The sequence below is a fragment of the Gavia stellata genome, chromosome 9, assembly GCF_030936135.1.
Source record: "Gavia stellata isolate bGavSte3 chromosome 9, bGavSte3.hap2, whole genome shotgun sequence".
In the NCBI taxonomy this organism is placed as follows: domain Eukaryota; kingdom Metazoa; phylum Chordata; class Aves; order Gaviiformes; family Gaviidae; genus Gavia; species Gavia stellata.
This window is the reverse complement of record NC_082602.1, coordinates 10,633,600-10,653,891: the sequence shown is the minus strand read 5'-3', so window position 1 is coordinate 10,653,891 and position 20,292 is coordinate 10,633,600. Positions and strand designations below refer to the sequence as shown.

The 20,292-nt window shown below is 41.6% G+C and overlaps 1 protein-coding gene across 1 annotated transcript in view; it reads left to right on the top strand.

The window, feature by feature from the left end:
* The first annotated feature begins 2,907 nt into the window (after positions 1-2,907).
* Positions 2,908-20,292, top strand: part of GLUD1 (glutamate dehydrogenase 1) — a 31,196-nt gene continuing 13,811 nt past the window's right edge. Inside the window, exons 1-5 of the mRNA XM_059820847.1 lie at positions 2,908-3,349; positions 15,399-15,479; positions 16,314-16,369; positions 17,253-17,316; positions 19,015-19,109. Of these exons, the coding sequence (XP_059676830.1) occupies positions 2,908-3,349; positions 15,399-15,479; positions 16,314-16,369; positions 17,253-17,316; positions 19,015-19,109 (738 nt within the window). The remainder of the gene's footprint in view (positions 3,350-15,398; positions 15,480-16,313; positions 16,370-17,252; positions 17,317-19,014; positions 19,110-20,292) is intronic.

Here is a 20,292-nt window from a genome sequence, read left to right as displayed (position 1 = left end):
CTAACAAAGTTAGTGAAACTTCTGGTTGTAAAGACAAAAAGTTACCTTTCTATCCATCCAACGGATTTTTTTTTTTCTGATTGATGCTACTCAAATGTGAATCATCTGATGGCACCCCATATGCAATACAAGAACAAAGAAGATACAGCTCATCTTTTATTATTGCAACTACCACTTTCATACCTGCTAGTACTCATTCTAAAGCATGTGAATTTTAATTTCCTCTGCCAAATAGATTTTGCTTCAGCTGCTCACCACTTACCATATATGAATACTGCAATAGGGTATTTGACTCCTGTTCTTACTCTTCTTTAATACCCTCAGGCAGCATGGTTACTCTTGCCTCCAGAAGGGATCTGAAGCAAACACAAATATGGTAGGGACCTGCTGAGGTTGGTAAAATGCCTGTAAACTGCACACATTATTTAATTCATGAAAACATGCAAACAAAAATCCCTAGTTAACTTTTCATTTACAATATTTAAGGACTATGAAATTTACATAGTGATTTAGTTATTCTTAGCATTAAGCACACAGCTTGTTGAATATTTTGCTGAAATCCAGTCTTTAGAGAAAAAGGCTGGTGCTGCCATTGCTCCAAATACGACTGTGTGACTGAACACATGGAGAGATCCACTTTGTTCTCACACTGTCATGTCCCATACTCAGTCTCAAATACATTCACAAATGTGTTCTGCAAATATAGCCTGATACTGCAAGCAGCTGATAATTAAGTAAAGCTCATAAATCAGAGAAGCCACAGCTGAAGGCAGGACAGGAGCTAAGCATGTTAACCTTATTTTGATCTAAGTCTCCACACTTGAGCAAACTCGTTAATCATATTTTTCATTTAACCTTTGTGTCTGTGAAATGGTATTCTAACATACAGAACAAGGTGAAAATAATTATCTGATAAGGACTAATTCCCACAATACTTTCTCACCACCTTCTTTCCTACACATCTACAAAAGTTAAGAACTTGTATAGAAGTTGAGCTTTAGCTCATGAGAACCTGGAGATGACAAATCAAATAGTAGCTCAAAACTGATACAACCACTGAGAACACTGCAATTCTGTGAACTGAAAATGAACACCACAACAGAAGTTGTCTATGAACCACCTACAGCACGGACAGAAAAACATAAACCCATAAATTTGTTTCTGAAGCCCTGTGGGAACATCCAAGTCACAAACTGGCCTAAGAACAAGCTCGTCCCTCGCTTTTGTTTCCCTATCACCTACTATCAAGGATTTTTGCTCTCTAGGCTACAGTTATAAAACATGCTCATTACAGATAAGAGGCAAAAATTCTCCTTATTAGTGGTCCTTATGACAACTCCTCAGGAATCTTAGGATAGAAAAACAACATGAAAACACGGTAAAATTTGAGTATCAGTTGCCTGAAAAGTTTATGTGTATTGAAAGAGTCTGACTAAACTTCCTGCTGTCAAATACACACAAAAGTTACATTACTTTCCCACAAGCCTCACAGCACAGCCCTCGGATGTCCATAGTGGTCAGAGAGATTCCCATAGCGATAAAGCAACTTCCTGGTTACTCCTGCCCTAAGGGCACCGGTCTCCCACATGCCTAAACAAAAAAACACCCCTGTATTTTCCAATTAGCAGTCCAATCCTACAGAAAGTGAACAAATCACTTACTTCCTCTAAAACAAACCTGGTAAAAATGCTGCAATACACTATCTCCATGTTCTGAAAGCAGTTTAAAGCAATATTCTCAGAGATGCACTCAAAAGCCTGAGCTACGTAACAACCTCCCCTCAATGGACCATCCAGTTAAAAGTGACATGCTACCAATGTAACACCTGAGTAGACAAAGCAGCTGCGTTCGCATACAACAGGTACTAACTCGGAGCCTCTTTCCCCCCTTAACAGGACAGTCAGTTAAACACATGTGGATAGGCTGGGTTTTCCTAAAAGGCTCCCTTCAAAAGGGGTTTTCACACAAACTGCAATTCTTCTGAAGAATTTTGTATACTCCGTGTGGAAGTACCCTTACCGATAGCTGTACTTGCAGTGTGAGACCACGGGTTTTGCCCAGCTAAAGGGCAGCGTGCCATAGCCAGGCCAAGCCTCCCTCGCCCAGAGCACTCCAGTTCCCCCGCCGGGCACAAGGTGTCGGAAGCCGGCTAGAGGCTCACGCTTGTGCTTTAGTGGGGACTACTTGCCGCCGGGTTCTTCCCCAGCGCAGGGCAGGGGAACCGAGCACAAGCTGAAGAGCACCTCGCCAGCGAGGGACGGCGGAGCCCCGGCAGACACCAGCCCTCCGCGCGGCAGCGGCCGTTACGGTCACGCGGCGGGAGAGACGGCCCATAACCGCGCAGGGACCCGCAGCTCCGCACAGAGGAAAGGGAAGCGGTCCGGGCGGAAAACTGAGGCGAGGCGGGACCGCCCGCTACACGCCTACCTGCCCGCCCCTTCCCGCCGCCGACCTACCGAAGCCCGTGGGGGAGCGGCCCTCACGCCTAAGCCCGCACGCGAGGCCGCAGCCGCCCGCAACCAGCGCGCGCGCAACACCACCCTCCGCCCGGGAGCGCCTTTGTAGGGAGGGGCGGGCAGGCGTGCACCGCCCCCAGCGCGCATGCTCGCCACTCCCCCTCCGTCCCGCCCATAGCGAGACTCCCGCGCGCCGCGCCCCCTTCCCCTCCGCGAATCCCGCCGGGGGTGGGGCGGAGAGGAAGGGGCGCAGGCGCAGTCGCGAGGCGCGGCGTCTTGCCGCCCCCCCCAGCGCCCCTTCTGGCCCCCCCGCCCCCCTCCCCCACCGCGAGGCCGTTTAAAGGCGGCGGCGGCGGCGCCCCGCGCCTGTTGTGGCAGCAGCACCGCGCCGGGCGCCGCCACCGCGCTCCTCCCGTCTGCGCGCGTAGCGGAAGCACCGGCGGCCGCCGCCATGTACCGCTACTTAGGGGAGCTGCTGGCGTCCCGCCTGGCCGCCGGCTCGGTGCTGGCGGGCGCGGAGCCGGGCGGGCCGGCGGCAGCGGCAGCAGCAGCAGCCGGGGGGGCGGCGGCGGCAGCATGGGGCGGGGGCCGGTGCCCGCGGCGGCACTACTGCGAGGCGGCGAAGAAGGAGGACGACCCCAACTTCTTCAAGATGGTGGAGGGGTTCTTCGACCGCGGCGCCAGCATCGTGGAGGACAAGCTGGTGGAGGGGCTGCGCACCCGCGAGAGCATGGAGGACCGGCGCCACCGTGTCCGCGGCATCCTCCGCATCATCAAGCCCTGCAACCATGTGCTCAGCGTCTCCTTCCCCATCAAGCGCGACAACGGCGAGTGGGAGGTGATCGAGGGCTACCGGGCGCAGCACAGCCAGCACCGCACGCCCTGCAAGGGAGGTGAGACCCGCCGCACGCCCCCCCACCCCGGTGCCCAGGCCCGCGCGGCCGGGCCCGCAGCGGCGCTCCCCTGCCCGTCCCCTGCCCGTCCCCTGCCCAGCAGTCGCTCTCCCGCCGCGGGGCGGGCGCGTCCCGCGCCCCGCTCTCTGAGGTACCGGGGGGGCGACGCTTGGCTCCCGGCTGCCCGCCCGGCCAGCGACCGGTAAGAACCGTTCCGGGGAGGACGGGCAGCAGCCTCCCTCTGTCACCGGCGGTATCCGATCTCCGAAGGGAAGGCGGGGCAGAGCCGTACCTGTGCGGCCCTTGGGCGCTCTGCGGCCCGGGCTCCCCGCGAGTGACCTCCTGCTGAGCCCAGGGGCGAGGTCGCACGGCGGCCGGTCGCGCAGCCTTCGCTGCAGACACCGCTGGTCTGGCGTCGGGCAAGGCCAAGGGTGCGAGGGCAGCCTGTCTGATTATTCGGTGCGACCCAAACCTCAGTGGCGTTCATTGGAAAACGTGTGGGGACTCCGTGCCTGAAGTGTCAGCTCTCGAGACGGGAGCTGGAGGAGCCGTCCCTTAACATGCTGCCTGCTGTGTTCATGAAACCCGAATGCTCGCCCAGAAAACGTCTGTAGAGAAAAATAACAAGTTTTCCCAGTTACCGGCTGGATACATAGGAAGAGCCGAAAGTGATTTTTCTAGGGAAAGCTGACTTGGCACAGGTGAGGCCAACGGCCCGCCCGTGCAAGGGGACTGGGAGGGTGAATCCCACAGGAGCTGAGCAGAGCTGAGCTCGTGTGGGACCAGCTCTGATCTCAGAGGAATCAAACTCCCTTTTAGTCCTGGATAGATGGCATTTCCTTGAAAAACAAATACAGATGTCCTGCGGCATAACTTATTCAGGAGCTCTGATCTTTGTGGACAGTTAAGTATGGGAGACCATTTCAGGACTGCCTCAAACCAGAGCTTCTATAGTCTGTAAACAGATTTCTTTTTCTTCAGTATAGACCAACTTTGTGGTAAATAATGATGGTTGCAGAAAGCAAAGTTTTCTCTGTGATTTCTTATCAATGGAGACCTCTGACTTCTAGAATAGAGTAGGAAGGGTGTTCTTAGGTAAATGTGTTCTTGATAATCAGTTCAGCTGGTGTATATATATGACATGGGAATTTTTCTCTTTGCAGCACAAATGGTCTGTCCTGTTAATGTGGTTTGTAAGTTCCCAAAATCAAATATGCATTGAGCATCCTGTGATGTGTTTAATTCTTACCCAAAAGAGGCCAATTCCAAATAACTTCTGGTGATTACTTGGAACAAGAGCTACCGGCATCAGACTTAGTTGTAGCTGAAGCTGGGTATGGCTGAAGCTTACCCTGTGTGGAGCTACTATTTCTCTGCCATTGCTATAATTTCTTTTAAAGTACAGATGGTTATTACGCTTCGGTTTTGTCACTGTTTAGGTTAAGTTACTTTTTGCTGCTGCTTACAAGAAGTCCTTTTCTGTACAGCCTGTGTTAATCTTAAGATCCCTGCTTGCAAAACAAAATACAGTTCAGTGGCAAATGAAGTAACAAGATAGTATTTAACATATGATAACCTGTAATATTTCACATTAGTGTTGCTCAGAACTGAAAGAATTAATGTTTTCACAATAAAGAATTATAAAATACTCTGTACAAGAACAAACCCCACCAATTTGGTGATTGGATACCTTCTGTTCTGATACCTACATTTCTAAGTCCTCAACAGAATTTCATGATTTTTCAGTAGCGTTTCTTATGCCTGTCTGCACTGACACTGGAACAAACACTGCAACATTTATGGAAAGTTACAACTGTAAATTTCAAGGCAGTTGGAAATGACAGCTAAAGAAAATACTAAGTCTCAGCAGTTTGTCCTTTTCTTCCTGTGCCGCTCCACACCCCGCTGTGGGTTTAGGGAAGGAATTGCAAATGATATTTCCTTTCCACTCTTTTCAGCGTAGTGATCATAAATGGATTTCACCTTCTAATGCTCTCTAGGAATTTGCTTACTATCAGATGACAGATCTGGCTTTGTAGTAAATTTAAATGGGACGTGTGATAAGTGTAGATTGCTTGAAACCTGCTATGAAAACAGGTGGGAGGAAGTAAAACACTCAAACTGTAAAGAGGGGCGGTAGAGATATTTCTGCCTTTATGGTGCATTGGATCCACTGGAAATGCACCAACAACTTGAGCTTTTGTCTAAAAGTGATTTTTAAACTAGAATTCTAGTAGATTCCACAGGGGAAAAAACCCCGCAAAGCCTGGTGAAATACAACACAAACTCCATAGTAGTATGATATGGGAAAACTTGCTGACGTGAGTGTCTCACACACACTCTGTGGGTTTCAGAGTCCGATGCAAGTAATTCACGCCAGCAAGAAACACCAAGGGACATAAGGCCACCTTTTATGAGTTGGCATCTGGAAGGCTTGCAGAGCAGTAGGAGGAACACAGCTTCCAGATCATTTCAGATGCAGAACTGTGAACTTTAAGTTTGCACTTACTGAAAAGTAAAGTTTGATAAAATAAGGTTCCCCGTACCAATTTTTTTTAAGGATCTGTATTTTGTAACAAGAAAGGGGTAGCCTTTAGTTACTGCTAGGTAATCGCTGGCAAGTAGGGTTGCTTTGTCATCTCTGTCATTCTTTCAAAGAGCATTGTACTTTAAATGCTCATCTCTTGTATTTCATGAGGTTTACATGTTATATCAATTGTAATCAAATTTGGCTTTACATCTTTAAGTATATTTGCAGAAAAAGTACATGGTATGCCCATTTATTACTTACTAATAAGCTGAAGGATAAGATGCTGTTTGAAGAATATTAAATACTGTGCTGTATGCAGATTAGACAAATGATCAAAGTGCACTTTAAGATTCAAGTATGGAATGCAGGAAAACAAATGTTTTTAGGTCTTTTAAAGGCAGTCTTCCTTTACTTTTGTGCCTCATTTCTTTTTATACTCCCATACCAAAATACTTAATTAGTGATTGTATGTTACTTCTGTATACTGCTTTTGTTTATAAGGTCATTTAACCATGAACTGATGAAGAATTTGTACTGTAAATCAAACTAAAAAATCTTGATTTAAATGCTGTAAACCTGGAGACAGCTCAATTACTTGAGGAAACAGAGAATAAATAAACATTTTAATTATCTGCACTTTAGCAGCACCTTCTGTTTCTACTAAATGTTTTTAGCTTAATGTTATAGCAGTTAGATTATGTTCCTTCTGACACAGATATCATCTTCAATTTCTTTGCCTGCTTATTCTCTTCTAGGGTGAAACCTCAACCCCTGCTTAGTAGTCTAGCCCAAATCTGGAAGGGGCCAAACTTCTTAATGCGAGGTTCATCTTTAAGAAGCAAGTTTAAAACTCACGTGTGCCTGCAGATGATACTGCTGGTAGAAATGCAGCAGTTCCTTGACTGCTAGTCCTTCTGTACCTCCTTCTCTGCTGTCTTCTCTGTTGCCTGCAAGAAATAACTCAGTAGAGTGAATGCCAGAAGAGGTCTGATTTGAAAATAAGGCTTCTGACTGGATGGATGACTGGCCTGGTACAGAAATGGAATGGCAGACCACATGGGTTGGGCTGGATGAGGGCAAATTCAAGATCGGTCTTACATTTTTTGTGTAGACAAACTTCTACACCTTGGTGGGAAACTTGACTGTCGTATTTCTATTCAAGAAGTATGATGCTCTTAATACCCCAGTTCCAACAACCTAAAGCATAGTTAATAAAAATAGGAAGTTATTTAATGGCTTATCCTACTCTCCTCTCTCCCCCCAAAACAGCTGTAGAAACACAATTCAACTAGGTTGTGTCAGACGCAGTTGTCATTAGACGGTCGCGCAGGTGATTCTTCATTGGGTCAAGAGGAACTTTTCAGGAAAACTGGCACTAAGTACTGAAACACGCTTTCTTTTCAGTTTATAACTTGTGGGTTTTCTCCACCTCATTGCGAGAACCTAGAAATAACATTTCTTGTTGCATCCTGTGGTGCTTACCTATTTAATTATTGTAGAAATGAATCCTTAGTTCTACTTCGGGGCTTGCAAACCTGTGCAATTCAAGAAGGTGGTGATTTTCTTCTGGTGTGCTTCTCTTCCGTGCTTTAGGAATCTTTACAAAATGCTCATGAATATACCTGTTTAAGTGGTAGGCCTTCCAGTATGTCCAGCGTGTAAGTCCAGGTTTTAAAGACACTGTTTTCTGCAATGTAACTGTTTGCTGGAAAGGAAAATTACTTAGAAGCCTCCTCATCCCATTGAGAACATGGAGATAAGCAGTTTTCTTGTGTGTTGGAACTCAAGTTGCTTACAATCCAAACTTAGTATTTATACGGCTGGACTGATGCTGTGTGGTAGCTGCAGTAATGCTGTGGGTCAGATCACTCTTTCCCTTGCTTATGCAGTGACTTGCGTGCTAGTGGCCAGCACTAACAGGAAACCACAGCTGCTCTTGTTCACTGCACTGACAGCTGCCTAAAGAACTAAAACAAACCAAACAGGGTACAGGAAATGAGATGGCTGAATACACATGACTCTGTTGAAAAGTACTCTATCTCTTCCTACTTAAAATAATGAATCTTCATAAATAATTAAATCAGGTTCTATGAAAGGTATAAACCTGGTTAAGCTGCTTTTTCATGTGGTTGCTGACAGCTGTTTTCATTAATAGGTCAGTTTCGGAGAATAGATTAGTGAAAATAACCAATGTGCAAATGTGAATAAGCTTATTGAGTTCCTACCTGCTTAGTAGTATGGAAATGATTCCATGTTTGTTAGGCAGCATTTACTGCAGGGATAAAGCTATTAAGTGGTTTTAAAACTTTTTAAAGCCTTTTCATGTTAACCGACTGTCCAACAGGTCTGTTACCAATTAAACCAAATGAATCAGAGTTGGGAAACAGCCTAACCTTTTGTTTATGCTCACCCAAATTGCCTTAACCCAGTCTCAATGGCTTCCTCAGTTCTGAAAGGCTTTAACACCATCTTTAGTTCCAGGCTAGATTTAGTCTGACTTTCGCTTACACAGAGATTTTAAAAAACTTTGTCATACATTACTTCAAAGTTCACTATCTGTATATAAAGACAGATGATTCTTACTTTATTTGCTCAGTTGACTTGGAGGTGAATAAATCTGGTTTCCTGTATGGTGCTGCTGTGACTGGTTAGTGGAAGGAACTATTCTGCATTACAAAACTTTCCTATCTTCTGGTTTTGGCTGCTTTTCTTCTGCCTGTCAGGATTTATCCTCCTCACTTGACTACTTACGAGTTCACGTTAATGAGCTTCTTGCTGCATAAGGTGACATTTATTCATGCTATCCTTGCCACAGTTTTCCAATTGCAGAGGCCTAAGGCTGATGCTAATCTCAGTGCCCAGTCACCAAATAGCCTCTGTTGTACACATTACCTTGTCTAAAACAGTGTATATATACATCATGATGGTAACCTTACTTGCAAAAGAAGCAGCTTTACATGCAAGAGTTGGACCAGTACAACCTCATGTGTTGTCTTGGCTGCTGTGATGTTGTTTATTCCCCTTTGTAAGCAGGGGAAGTAAGAAGTAGTGCTATAAGGTATCTTCACTTCAGCAGAGCTCTGTTCATCCTGGGGTTGTATTGGTGGCTTTGCTTTTTTAAGTCATGCATGGATGAAAGTTCAGAGGTCGTGTCTTTGGCCCAGGGGTCTTAAAGGGTAAGACATGGAAATGTACCCTAGGGACCATGCAACAGACGGAACTGTAACATAGACCATCTGTAACCAGAAATAACCATAGAAACTGATCTAACTCCAAAGGAATATGAGAGTTTTACAGAAAAAAAGGTAATTAGCCAAACTGTGATAACACCACTTGCAGTGTTACAGCTAAAGCTTATACGAGTGCCTTATTTTCATAGGTTTCTGTTTTCTTATTGTAGAGCATACTGAACTTTACAATTAGTACAACTGTGGATATATATTTAAATTGCAAATTGAAAAAACAGGGCAAGGAATGGGTGTCGTATGCTTTTGCTGTCCTTTAATAAAGTGGTTGCAATTCTCAGTGAACCATATCTGTTTCGTGCTTTTACCTCTGATATTCTTGCAGGAGGCTATGCTTCGCTCTTCTGGCTACAAATCTTTTCAGTCTCAGCTTTTTCAAATAATCAGCTCATATTGTTTGTGCAGTAGCCAGCTTTGTCCTTGATCTTAAATAGTTGTTTTCCCTTGCTGCTGTTGGCTACTTGTCTATTTATAGAGAGATCATACCTCTCTCAGCATTGGGCTTTCTGGATAAACACGTGTTGGAGAGAGCAAGGAGGGGAATCTCTTGCGAGACAGTGTCCCTCCTGTTCTCTGGGTCAACCTAGCAGGTATTCGTTGTTGCATGAATTGCAACAGCTCCATCTTGTTAGGAAATAAACTCATAGGCAGAGCACGGAATTTGCCTGCTTCATGTCAGTGCTATGGTGGTTTATTGTTTTGTGGCTGCTATGGCATTTGGACTAGCCAGGGCCAACTTGTGTGTTATTTGTGCCCTCTGCACACACCCATGCACGTGGTATTAATATTGGCATGGAAGTAGTGTTACTGCATCTCTCTGTATCAGTCCTTGTTACTACAGTGTTGAGTGCAGTTTAATGAGCAACCTAATCCTTTAGGTAGGGTTGAGGTAGTTCTATAGGTGAGAATCTACTTCACAGCTGTATTCTAAGTGCATTAATGCAGGTAATATGTGCTTGCCTGGTGGTATACTAAACTTGCCATATTTGCATTTAAAACACAAGATCTTACTAATGTACCACACTTATTTTTTAATAGAGAATATTCTTGGCTTTTCTCTGCATGGAATGTAATAAATGTATATGTTCAAGTATATTTCAAGTGTAAGTACAGCTTTTTAAAAGTATACAAGAAGTATTTTCTGGTTGAGTACCTTAATGGTCACTGAACGGATACTTGTGGTTAAATCAGAATGGTGGGATGTGTCCATAGGGGAATCTCTTTCCTGCCCCAGGTTATAGCTGGCTAATGCTGTGTGGGAAGAGATAAATATTTTTATCTCCTGTCTTGGTAGTTAGTGAATTGAATTTAGGAATGTTCTTGTTTTCCAGCAGTGAATTACTCGTCTCGCTTTGTTAGGTTTGTCTGGAATTTCTTCGTCTTCAATAATTACAAGTTTGTCATTGTGCTGTTTACCACACTTTCCAAATGGTTAAATAAGGCTAAACAGTTTCCTTGTAGGGAAGGCTGAATTGTTTTTCTGGATTTGGAAAAATGTACTTGTTCTGAAAGAGCCTAAGGGTTGCTTGGAACATCGGTTCCTACTGTATTAGGTGTCAATGATCACGTAGAGTTTGGTAGTAGTATAATCACAGTCTCACTTGCTTACTTCCCAAACTTCATCTAAATTAAAAGGTTATATGTAATCCAGAGTTAAAACATTAGGGAACCAAGGCATTACAATAAATGCTGGAGCTGGTGTATGGATTTTGCTTGGGAATTTTGCTGAGTAGTTTGAACAAGGTGAGTGTCTTTACTGAAGCTCCATTAGACTCTGGATGTAATGTCAGCCTTTGGACAGGCTCAGGCAGCTGTTAACCTGTAGAGCCACTGCAGAATCCAGTGTTGCTTATTGGGAGATTAATATGGCTGTAGTGTCAGTCCTAAAAAGTTTCAAATGAGATCGTGAAATCTGTTTTGCAGAATGCTGTATGGATAGTGTAGGATAGCTGCTGCCCTGAAACGCTTGTTCTGATGAGCAAGCATTTTGCAAATAGAGGTAAGCAGAACAAATGCACCATCTTAACAAGAACTGTCATCTGTAAAGGACCCTAATGAGTTTCAAAGGTCAAAAGATGATCATAACTAGAAGAAAACACCAAAGTCAAAGCAGGACAAAAGCCTCAGTTAATATTAATAATTCAGACTGAGATGCAAATCTGTTCCAGGTTCTGGGGAATTTGAGAGACTTGCTAAGATTTGCGAGATACTTAGTGCAGGAGGAGTAGTTTACCAAGTGTTTTGCTCTGAAATGTTACTATGGCAACTTTAGTTTTGAGACTTGTCTTTGAATACTTCACGCTCATTAGTGGTGAGGGCATATGTAGATACTACCATTTAAGATCACTGCACTAGAAAATCAGGAAATAATTACACTAACTTTCCTAAATGTAGATTTTTAGGCATACTAGAAAGGCAGTAATCATCCTTGAAAAGTTGGTGGGTTTGTACACCATGTTTTCTAAGGAAGCATGATAAACACACTGAACATCACAAAACATACTGAAATCTGTACAACGTAAAATCTGGTAGGATGTGTAGCCAGTTTTCTTTGAAATCAAGATCTTTGTTACATGCCTGTTAGTATGCTCCTTAATACAAACCTGCTGATTAAAATGGTAACTGACTGCTGTTATAGAATCCAAACTACAGTCTTGCTGATGATTACTATGTTGACATTTGCTTAAAAAATACTGTGTTTCAAGAGCTTAGTTGCCTCCATTTGGAAAAGTGAAAAATAACCCATAGCATCTATCTAAGAAGCTAAGCTTAAATCATAAGCAAATTTTACTTTAGCCAAAATTATTAGGCTCAGTGCAAGAGGTAAAATCCAAAATACAGATCATAAAAAGGAAGTTTTAAAAATGTAGATGATGCAATGTGGTGATAAAGCCTTCTCTTTATACTGACCAGTAATGAAACAAAATTAAAATGAAAACATTTCCTCATCTAGAAGGCCTTGTGCATAGAAAAACAAAGTCTCTCTTAGCATACTGTTTAACTTCTTGGGGTGTGGCAAGGAAAGAGAATTCTCAGCTAGAACAAGAATTTGTATGTTTTCCAGTGAAAAGTATTTTCCATGGCAGTGAGTCATACTGTAACTTGAGGCTTTCTTCAAACTATTTTTTGTAGCTGGTTTGCTGTAAAAGTCACAAGTTTCCAGAGACTTACTGTGTGGGACCTGCCAGGGTTTAAAAAAATTATAATCTTGCTGCCTACCAGTGACTTTCATTTGCTTATGTATTAAGAAACTTAAAAAAAAAAAAACCAACACAGTATTTTATCTGTGTATATAGTCCATTTTTAGACTCAGGGTATTGAATACATAGTTACACTGCCAAAAGAGCCATACAAATGCATGGCAATACTCTCCTCCTGCCAAATTAGGAAGCTGTCAAACTAGATTTCACTGATGTCCAAATAGAATAGAAATTAAGTCTTTTATCTTTGTGCATCCCCTTGCAGATGGAATGTACAGCATTCTCAGATGCCTGCTTCTCATCAGTCCTAACAGCTAAGCACAAATAACTTCCCTGTCAAGAGGTGGGCCTCCTTTAGAGTAATTACAATTCCTGGAAAACGGTAACTGCCCAAACTGTGAAAAGGAATGAAATGTTCGTGTATCTTAAATGTTATCCACTCGTGTCACAGAAGGGAAAAAGTCGTCACACCTGTCAGGGAACCTGGAATCCACACCTTGGACTATGCCTGACACTGTAATAAAAGTTTTTAGCAGATAAACTTGAGCAAAGTGTCTAGTGAAGTCAGCACAACTCTCAGAATTGACTTAAGAAGGTAAAGCTAGCAGACTAGCCATTTCAATTCAAGCCGTTTAAAAGGTTAGAAAAGAAGCTAAATCTTTTTCAAAAATAGCAAGTCTCAATAGCAAGCTCAAAAATAGCAAGACTTAGCCTCAAGTCTAAAAGTTTTCCCTGTTTTGGTGTATGTACATGGGTGACAAATAGGCATCTCAGCTGAAAGCCTTTCAGTACTTTGTTAGTCTTGGGGCTTTTTCCCTAGTTCCCGTGGTATGAAAGTTTAATATTTATTACAGTAAAATTTATAGTAACCCTTGACTGCAATACAAGGAAACTGGAGATGTAACTGTTCTGCATGTGTTTGAGTCTTCTAGTTAAACTGCTGCTTGTTCACCTTTTCAGATCCCATCTTCAATATGATGTGCAGAAGAGGCTGCTCCTTGTGTATTTTGCTTCCCTGTTAAAACTGTACAAAATAACTATCCCTAACTATTTAGCCCACTGCTGTTTTCTGTATATCAATAAACAACATTTTGTGTGCCTGCAGGAGTATAGTTATAGTAAAACTGCTTTGTGTATGCAACTTGAAGTCTGAATAAATATATGGGTTGAATAAATACACAGTGACCTAGTTCAGCCGGGGGTGGCGGGGCAGAGTTCATTTCTGCCCAGCATAGATCGGGGCTTCAGACTTGGCTGGCTTGAGCAATGCTCCGAGGAGACCTGTCCCCAGAGTACCTGCTCAACCAAGGGGGAACAGTGTCCCCAGGCAGGACAGTCAGTGCCATAGGTGGTGTTTGTGCTTGCTCGGGGCTTGACGGAAGGATAACCATTCCTCTGAAGGATCGGAGTAAGAAGTGTTAAAAAAACACGTACATTGTAACTTTGACTGGTCTGTTGGGGTCTAATATATTCCACTTAAATTTTGAATAATACTTCCTGTTAGAAGGTTCTCAAAAGCCCAGACATTAACACCTTATAGCTACCTAAGTCAGAAACTAGTTAGTTTGCTTTTGGAGATCACTCTTCCCCCGTATAGACACTAAATTTAAATTCTGTTCTGCAGAGGCATGGTACTTTCTTTTACTGATTGAACTCACATAAGAAAGCAGCACTTGGCCCTCAGCTTTATTTGAGCAGCACTCAGTTCCTTTGAAACTGGGATTGTTTCCAGAGCATTCAGGAATAGCTTTCATAGCAGCACAGTGCTTTAGTTTGGATAATGTATGCTGGCCTTTTTTCACTCCTGAGGACCTGAATATGGTCTTCTCTTTACATAATAGGAAATTTGTGGTGCCTTGTCCTAGCATCTAAAGGACACTCTGTGCCTGCTACAAACCACCATGCAACTTGGCACAACCTACAGCTAAGGATTTGGGGAGTAGAGGTGGGGATAATAAATTCTTCGTGGCTCTCTTACATGCTTAGTGATGTAGGAGAAACTTGGACAGAAGCTAACATAAAGCTGTAGGGTGGGTTTTTTTTGCTGTGGCCACATGACTTTGGGCACTGTGTTGATCTTAAATGTCACATTTAGGCTTCTGCAGTTCTGTATATGTGCCCTGTCAGTTTGGTTAAGTATTTTCTACTCTGCAACTACCTCCAGAATACATGAATTTTAACTGAGTTCAATCAATTTATTGGACACCTACAACCCATTTTTTAGAAGACTGGTAAGAGTCAGGCAGGTGACAGATCTCCCTACTTTTGTGTAATCATTTTCCACTCAGGTTTGAACTGCCTTGATGGCTGGGATCACCCATGTTGCATCCAAGCCGCTATCAGACCACAACAATTTGCATTTGCAACTTGTAGTTCTGCTGAATGACTCAGAACAGGGAATGCAGGTGTGGGCTGGTTTGTGGGTGCGGGATGGGTGGCCTGGTCACACAAGCTTGCTGGGGTAGAGTTATTCCATCAAAATGTCTTGAACAAATGTGAATTAGTGGAGTGGCTTGCTGCTTTCTCTTATGTGGCTGTGCCTAGCAGCCAGAGCTCTGAAGCTACATATGGTTTTGTTGGACCACAGCCAATGTATGGCAAGGCTCATAACTTAACAGGAGCTTGCATTACTCTAGCAAAGAGATCTTGGTTATAACCTGTACTGATAAGTTACATTCAGGAACAAAGTTCATCTCGTATTTTGAATTATTGAAGTCCAAAGCTAAAGATCTTACAGGATGCTGATAAGCTTTATCAGCCTTTTGAAAACTCTACTCAGTTATCTATCAGCGTGGCTCATCGTCCTCCCAAGGAATATTCACTTTTGTTCCAAGATTGAGTGCTGCTGTTAAACTACTTAAGAGAGAATTGCTGAAGTCTTGAATTTCTGTTAAATAAAAGATAGATACCTAAGTAGGAGAATGGGGGTTTGTTCTTTAAGCCTTAAAGCAAATAAGTTGATACATTAAATACTTGCATGTTGTAGATGGCTAGTCTAGAATTAACTTTACCAATTTATAAATACCTGTGAAGTTGTTCAGTGAATTCCTTTCTTTCTCATGTGTCTTTTGCAGGTATTCGTTACAGTTTGGATGTTAGTGTGGATGAAGTGAAAGCCTTAGCATCTCTAATGACATACAAATGTGCTGTGGTTGGTAAGTGATAATTTTTCATGCAAGGATACAATCTTTAATTTCAGTCAGTGCTGATGCAATTTACAGAAAAGCATCTAAAGGATTAAATTAAGTTTTACACACTAATCTGACTAAAATCCGTAGCAAGATGAGAAAAAATATATAGTGATCAAAACAGTAATACATATTCCCTCTGCTGTTACTGTAGATACTTGAATAAAGTTACATTTTCATTTGAAAAGTCCAACTTCTGCTAGTTACCCCCTCCTGTAAAAGTACTGCTTTTGAAAGCAAATCAAAGTATGACAAACTTGGGTTAGGAGGGGGCTAATTTTAGGGGGAACAGATGGAGGCTGTAAAGGATTCAGGTAGGGGAGCTGTGGAGAGAGTGGATAGAACTCCTTTACAGGACATGAAGAATAATTCATACACGGCTGCTAAATTGTGGGGGAGTTTGGAGAGACTCTGCACATTATGTATAAGAAAACAAAATACTTCTTAATATGTATTAAGACACTTCACTTAGGACTCCCAAAGTAAAATTTTTGAGCTAAACCAGTAAAATACAAACTGTAAAACTTACTGTTTCTACAAGCGCCAAGTACAAGAGCTTGATGCATAGAAAATTTAAATCATCAACTTCTGAGTTTCAAAGACCATTTTCAAGCTGCCCTTGAAAGACTTCCCATTTTTATAGGAGTACCTAGATGAGATTATAGCTTACTCTTGTGAAGCCCTAAATGTGGCAAACCCAAATTCACTGCTAAAATCAAAGATATAAATCCTCACACATTACTGATGCATTCTGCCTTTATTGTTGAAAAAGTAAAATTATTTTCCTTTGCATTCTTGTAGATGTGCCATTTGGTGGGGCAAAGGCTGGTGTCAAGATCAATCCCAAGAACTACACAGTAAGCTTAATCATAGATAAAAATTTGGTTACCTGCAGTACTGAAGCCAGCCAGTTAAAAAAGCTCTTTTAAGGGCATTATTGACCACTTAAAACTTCCTGCCACTTCTGGCTCTGTAAAGGCTGAATTTAGCTTGTGCATGCAATAGGTAGGAAAAGAATTCTTAAAAGGTGTGTGTTTCAGAGGTGGAATACTTCAATTATTTAATTTATGAGTTTTTTTCTTAGAAGATTACAAGTAATTTGGAACCTGAAATTTTTTAAAGTTGATACTGTTAATAAAGGCTTAAATTAAATTGCTCTTAGAAAAAAGTTAATGGTTTTGTTTATTTTGACAAATAGTTTTATGCTCCATTAAACCTTTCTATGCAGTGTTCCAGTGTGAATAATAACTAACTTGGCTTATAAAAAGTTTACTGCAGGCTTGCCTTCTTGCCCTAATTAAAATAACTTGTACAGAAAGACATACTAGAACATGTAACAGGTATTCTAAGCTCAAAACTCCTGTAAGGATTTGTGTGAAGTCGTTCTACTGTGTTGATTGTACAACCAGCAGGCTGGCTATTGATGTTGCTAGTTATAAATCTCTCAGATAGGATATCAGATTTGTTTGCGGGAAATCTCTGCCACAAGTACAGGTGGTTCTTCCCGTGCCACACTCCCAACTTGTTGTGGATCAGAATGTACGGAAAGAAAGCCAAATGTTTCTTTGTGCTGCCTGAATACCAAGGGTCCGTTAGGGAGTGGCATATAAATTATATAAATATATGAATCATCCTTTCTTCTAAAAGAAAAGGGCGTCTGTTCATGTTTGGGCATTAATTCTAGCAAATATTCATAAACACTAATGATTTCTTGTGATATTTATTGCATTTTCTCTATAGGACAATGAATTGGAAAAGATCACAAGAAGGTTTACCATGGAGCTAGCAAAAAAGGGCTTTATTGGTATGTTGTACAATTTTACTACTAAAATTTAGGAATCTGATTTATTGTGCATTGGCAGTGTCTGCTAGATAGTATCCTTAAATAACTGTATTTTTGAGAGCTGTAAATAATTTGGGTATAGAACTTTCAGCAAAGAGCCACAAAGAATTGAGTCATTGCATCTTAGTGCATTTTAAAGGGAACTGTGTCTTAACTTTTTTTCTTGTGTCTGTTCTGTGTGAAAAGCCACAAAAGTTGAGCTCACAGAATCCAAAATGAATCATATTTCTCTTCGAGGTAGATTATAAAATTGTGACTAAGTTTGTTGCAATTTTAATCTCTAATATCAAGCTCTTCACTATTACTGTTTCCTGTAGCCTCAGTTGAGGCTTTTGGCAGATATCTGAGGAAACAGAGGAAGGAAATAGAAGATCCACCCCAGAGAAATTTGATGGCTTCACCCATGGCAACCACAGGCTGCAAGAGAAGCATAGGCAAGAAGCATAGGTGCCTGTTGTAACAGAACCTCAGCTTCTGTAATGTTAGTAGGTGTTCCATTCAGACTCTCAACCCTGAGTTGTTCTGATAGCTTGCTGTCTGGAGTTGCTGTCTGCAAGTCTCCTCTGGAGAAAGCTGAATATTACTAGCTTGACTTGTAATTAAATGGAGGATCTTTACCTGGAGGAGGTTCTTATTCAACTGAATAATAAGGCCTGTAACTAGTTAAAGGTCTGTCATGTATTCCTGATGTCTGACTGCTCCTGGGAATGTATATCCATTTATCTGCATTTTCTTGCTCTTCAGCCAGAGTGTTTGTCATCTGGTCTTTCAGCCAGAGTGTTTCTCATCTAAATTAAGCTTCTGTATAAACACACTTGTTAATGTTACACGTGACTAGGGGAATACTGTATGCTATGCCAGCTATAGTAATTGTTAGTTCAGTGACAATTAAAATGGTTTGATTAAATTTGTCTTCCTTTTTGGCTCTATGGTTGGTGCTATGCAGCTTTCACAAACCTTTTAAAAACACTTGGGAAAAAAAGGAGTAGAGGCAGAGTTGCATTTAAAATCTTGCTGAGCAAGTCCCTCTGATCTTAAATAGGTTGAGCAAATGCTATTTTAGGTTATCTAGAAAAAACAGACAGAATTTGCTTTTATTACAACAGATGTGTGAAAGATCTTTCAAAGGTTTATTTCATCAAGAAAGATGTAATATCTCTTTCTTGAAGTGAGGGGTAAAATCAAATACATGTGCTACAGTGCAATGACTAGGAACAGCCTATCTTCAATTTCTAAACTCACCCAGGAACAAAAAGGAAATTCTAATGCAAAAAAACCCCATTAACATCATGGTATATAGAAATCATACCTAGATAGCGCCCTTCCTGTTGTTATGGCAATGATAGTAAAAAAAAAAAATATAAATATGCTTTTGATGCACTATCTTACTCTGACTTTTTATTGACAAACTGACCTACCTTCATTTTACTGAATGACTCGTGTGAAAAGTTGGAGGTTTTGACAGTGTTGTACAAATGCGTGATACAGCATCTAAAACTGAATTGAATCCAGAAGAATCTGTTGATTGCATAATAAACTGAGGCTCAAACAGGAAAACAGTTCTTCTCTGCCAAGCCCTGCACAGTTCCCAAGGGAATAATGGTTGAAGATAACTATTCATGTTTGAGCCTTAAAAACTGTTTTCACTGTTGCCAACAGGACCTGGTGTTGATGTGCCCGCTCCTGATATGAGCACAGGGGAGAGGGAGATGTCCTGGATTGCTGACACCTATGCTAGTACTATAGGACACTATGTAAGTTTTGAGCAGAGGCTTTCAAGTAGAAAAGCTTTCTTGGTCTTTGCAGAAATCCTTTTATGTAGAAATTTATTACCATGCTGCTTAATCGTATAATTTTATTTAATTATGTGGATCTAAATATATTCTTGCAAACTGTAACAACTTAATTGGTGTGAGGTTTTTAGAATACAGTTAAGGAAAAATAGCTTTAAAGTTAATGTTTTTATAGGAAGCTTAATTCAAGTTTGATACAATACTGATTGCAACTGTTCAGCTAAATGAAAATACACTCTTTTAAAAGGTCTCATACTTAGTCTAAAATTGGTTTCTATTTCTACCATTTCCCTCTGTTTTTCATTAGTACTATAATTACTAATTTAAAGTTGTTAAACAGTTAGTTCATATAGTCTTCAAGTACTGAAATCTTTCAATTTCAGACTACTGAATTTACAAGTGTTATTAAATAAATGCTCTGGTTTTGCGCATTCAAGAGACCATGTAAATTAAGTTTGCGTGCTATTGGTATAACCTGTAAAGTTCTCTGTGGTCCCCTAAAAGTAACAAGTAATCAGGGTAAACTTCAGCAAATTCTCCAAAATGTAAAGCAAAAGGACACTGATACAATTTATTGCCCAGAAGGCAATAAAAAATTAAGTTTGTTTTTAAAAATTAGTTTTTAATTATAGCCCTTAATTTGGCCTTTGTCCTTATGTTGCTGGGGTTACTTGTACCTGTATTGGCTGTACCAAAACCATGACTATTGCTCAAACATTTTTGTTGTATATGTTTGACAGGTTGGACAAAAGTTTACAGACATTGTATTGTCTGTTGTATTACAGACAACATATTTCTTAAGGCTCTACTGTCCATGCTACCCAAACTTTCTAGCTTCTCTTTCAGACATTCTTTCTGCTACTCCAGCAGGTCATACCTTGCTAAGGAGTCTTGCCATAGCTTTGTATTAGTGTGTTGATATGCTAAGCTATTGTATGTTTGCCTATCTCAGCTCCTTTTGAATTGAAGAGAGTCCTTTCACTTTCTGCAGTCCCTTCCACCAGTTCCTCAGAAATAGGGCAAGCTGTACACCCCCAGCAAGAAGGCATTAGAGCCACCCAACATGTATTTCTCTTTGGCATGTCTGTTCAGGATGCGCCTGGCTTTCCTGAGACAGTCTCTTGGCAGAATACATGTCTCGTGC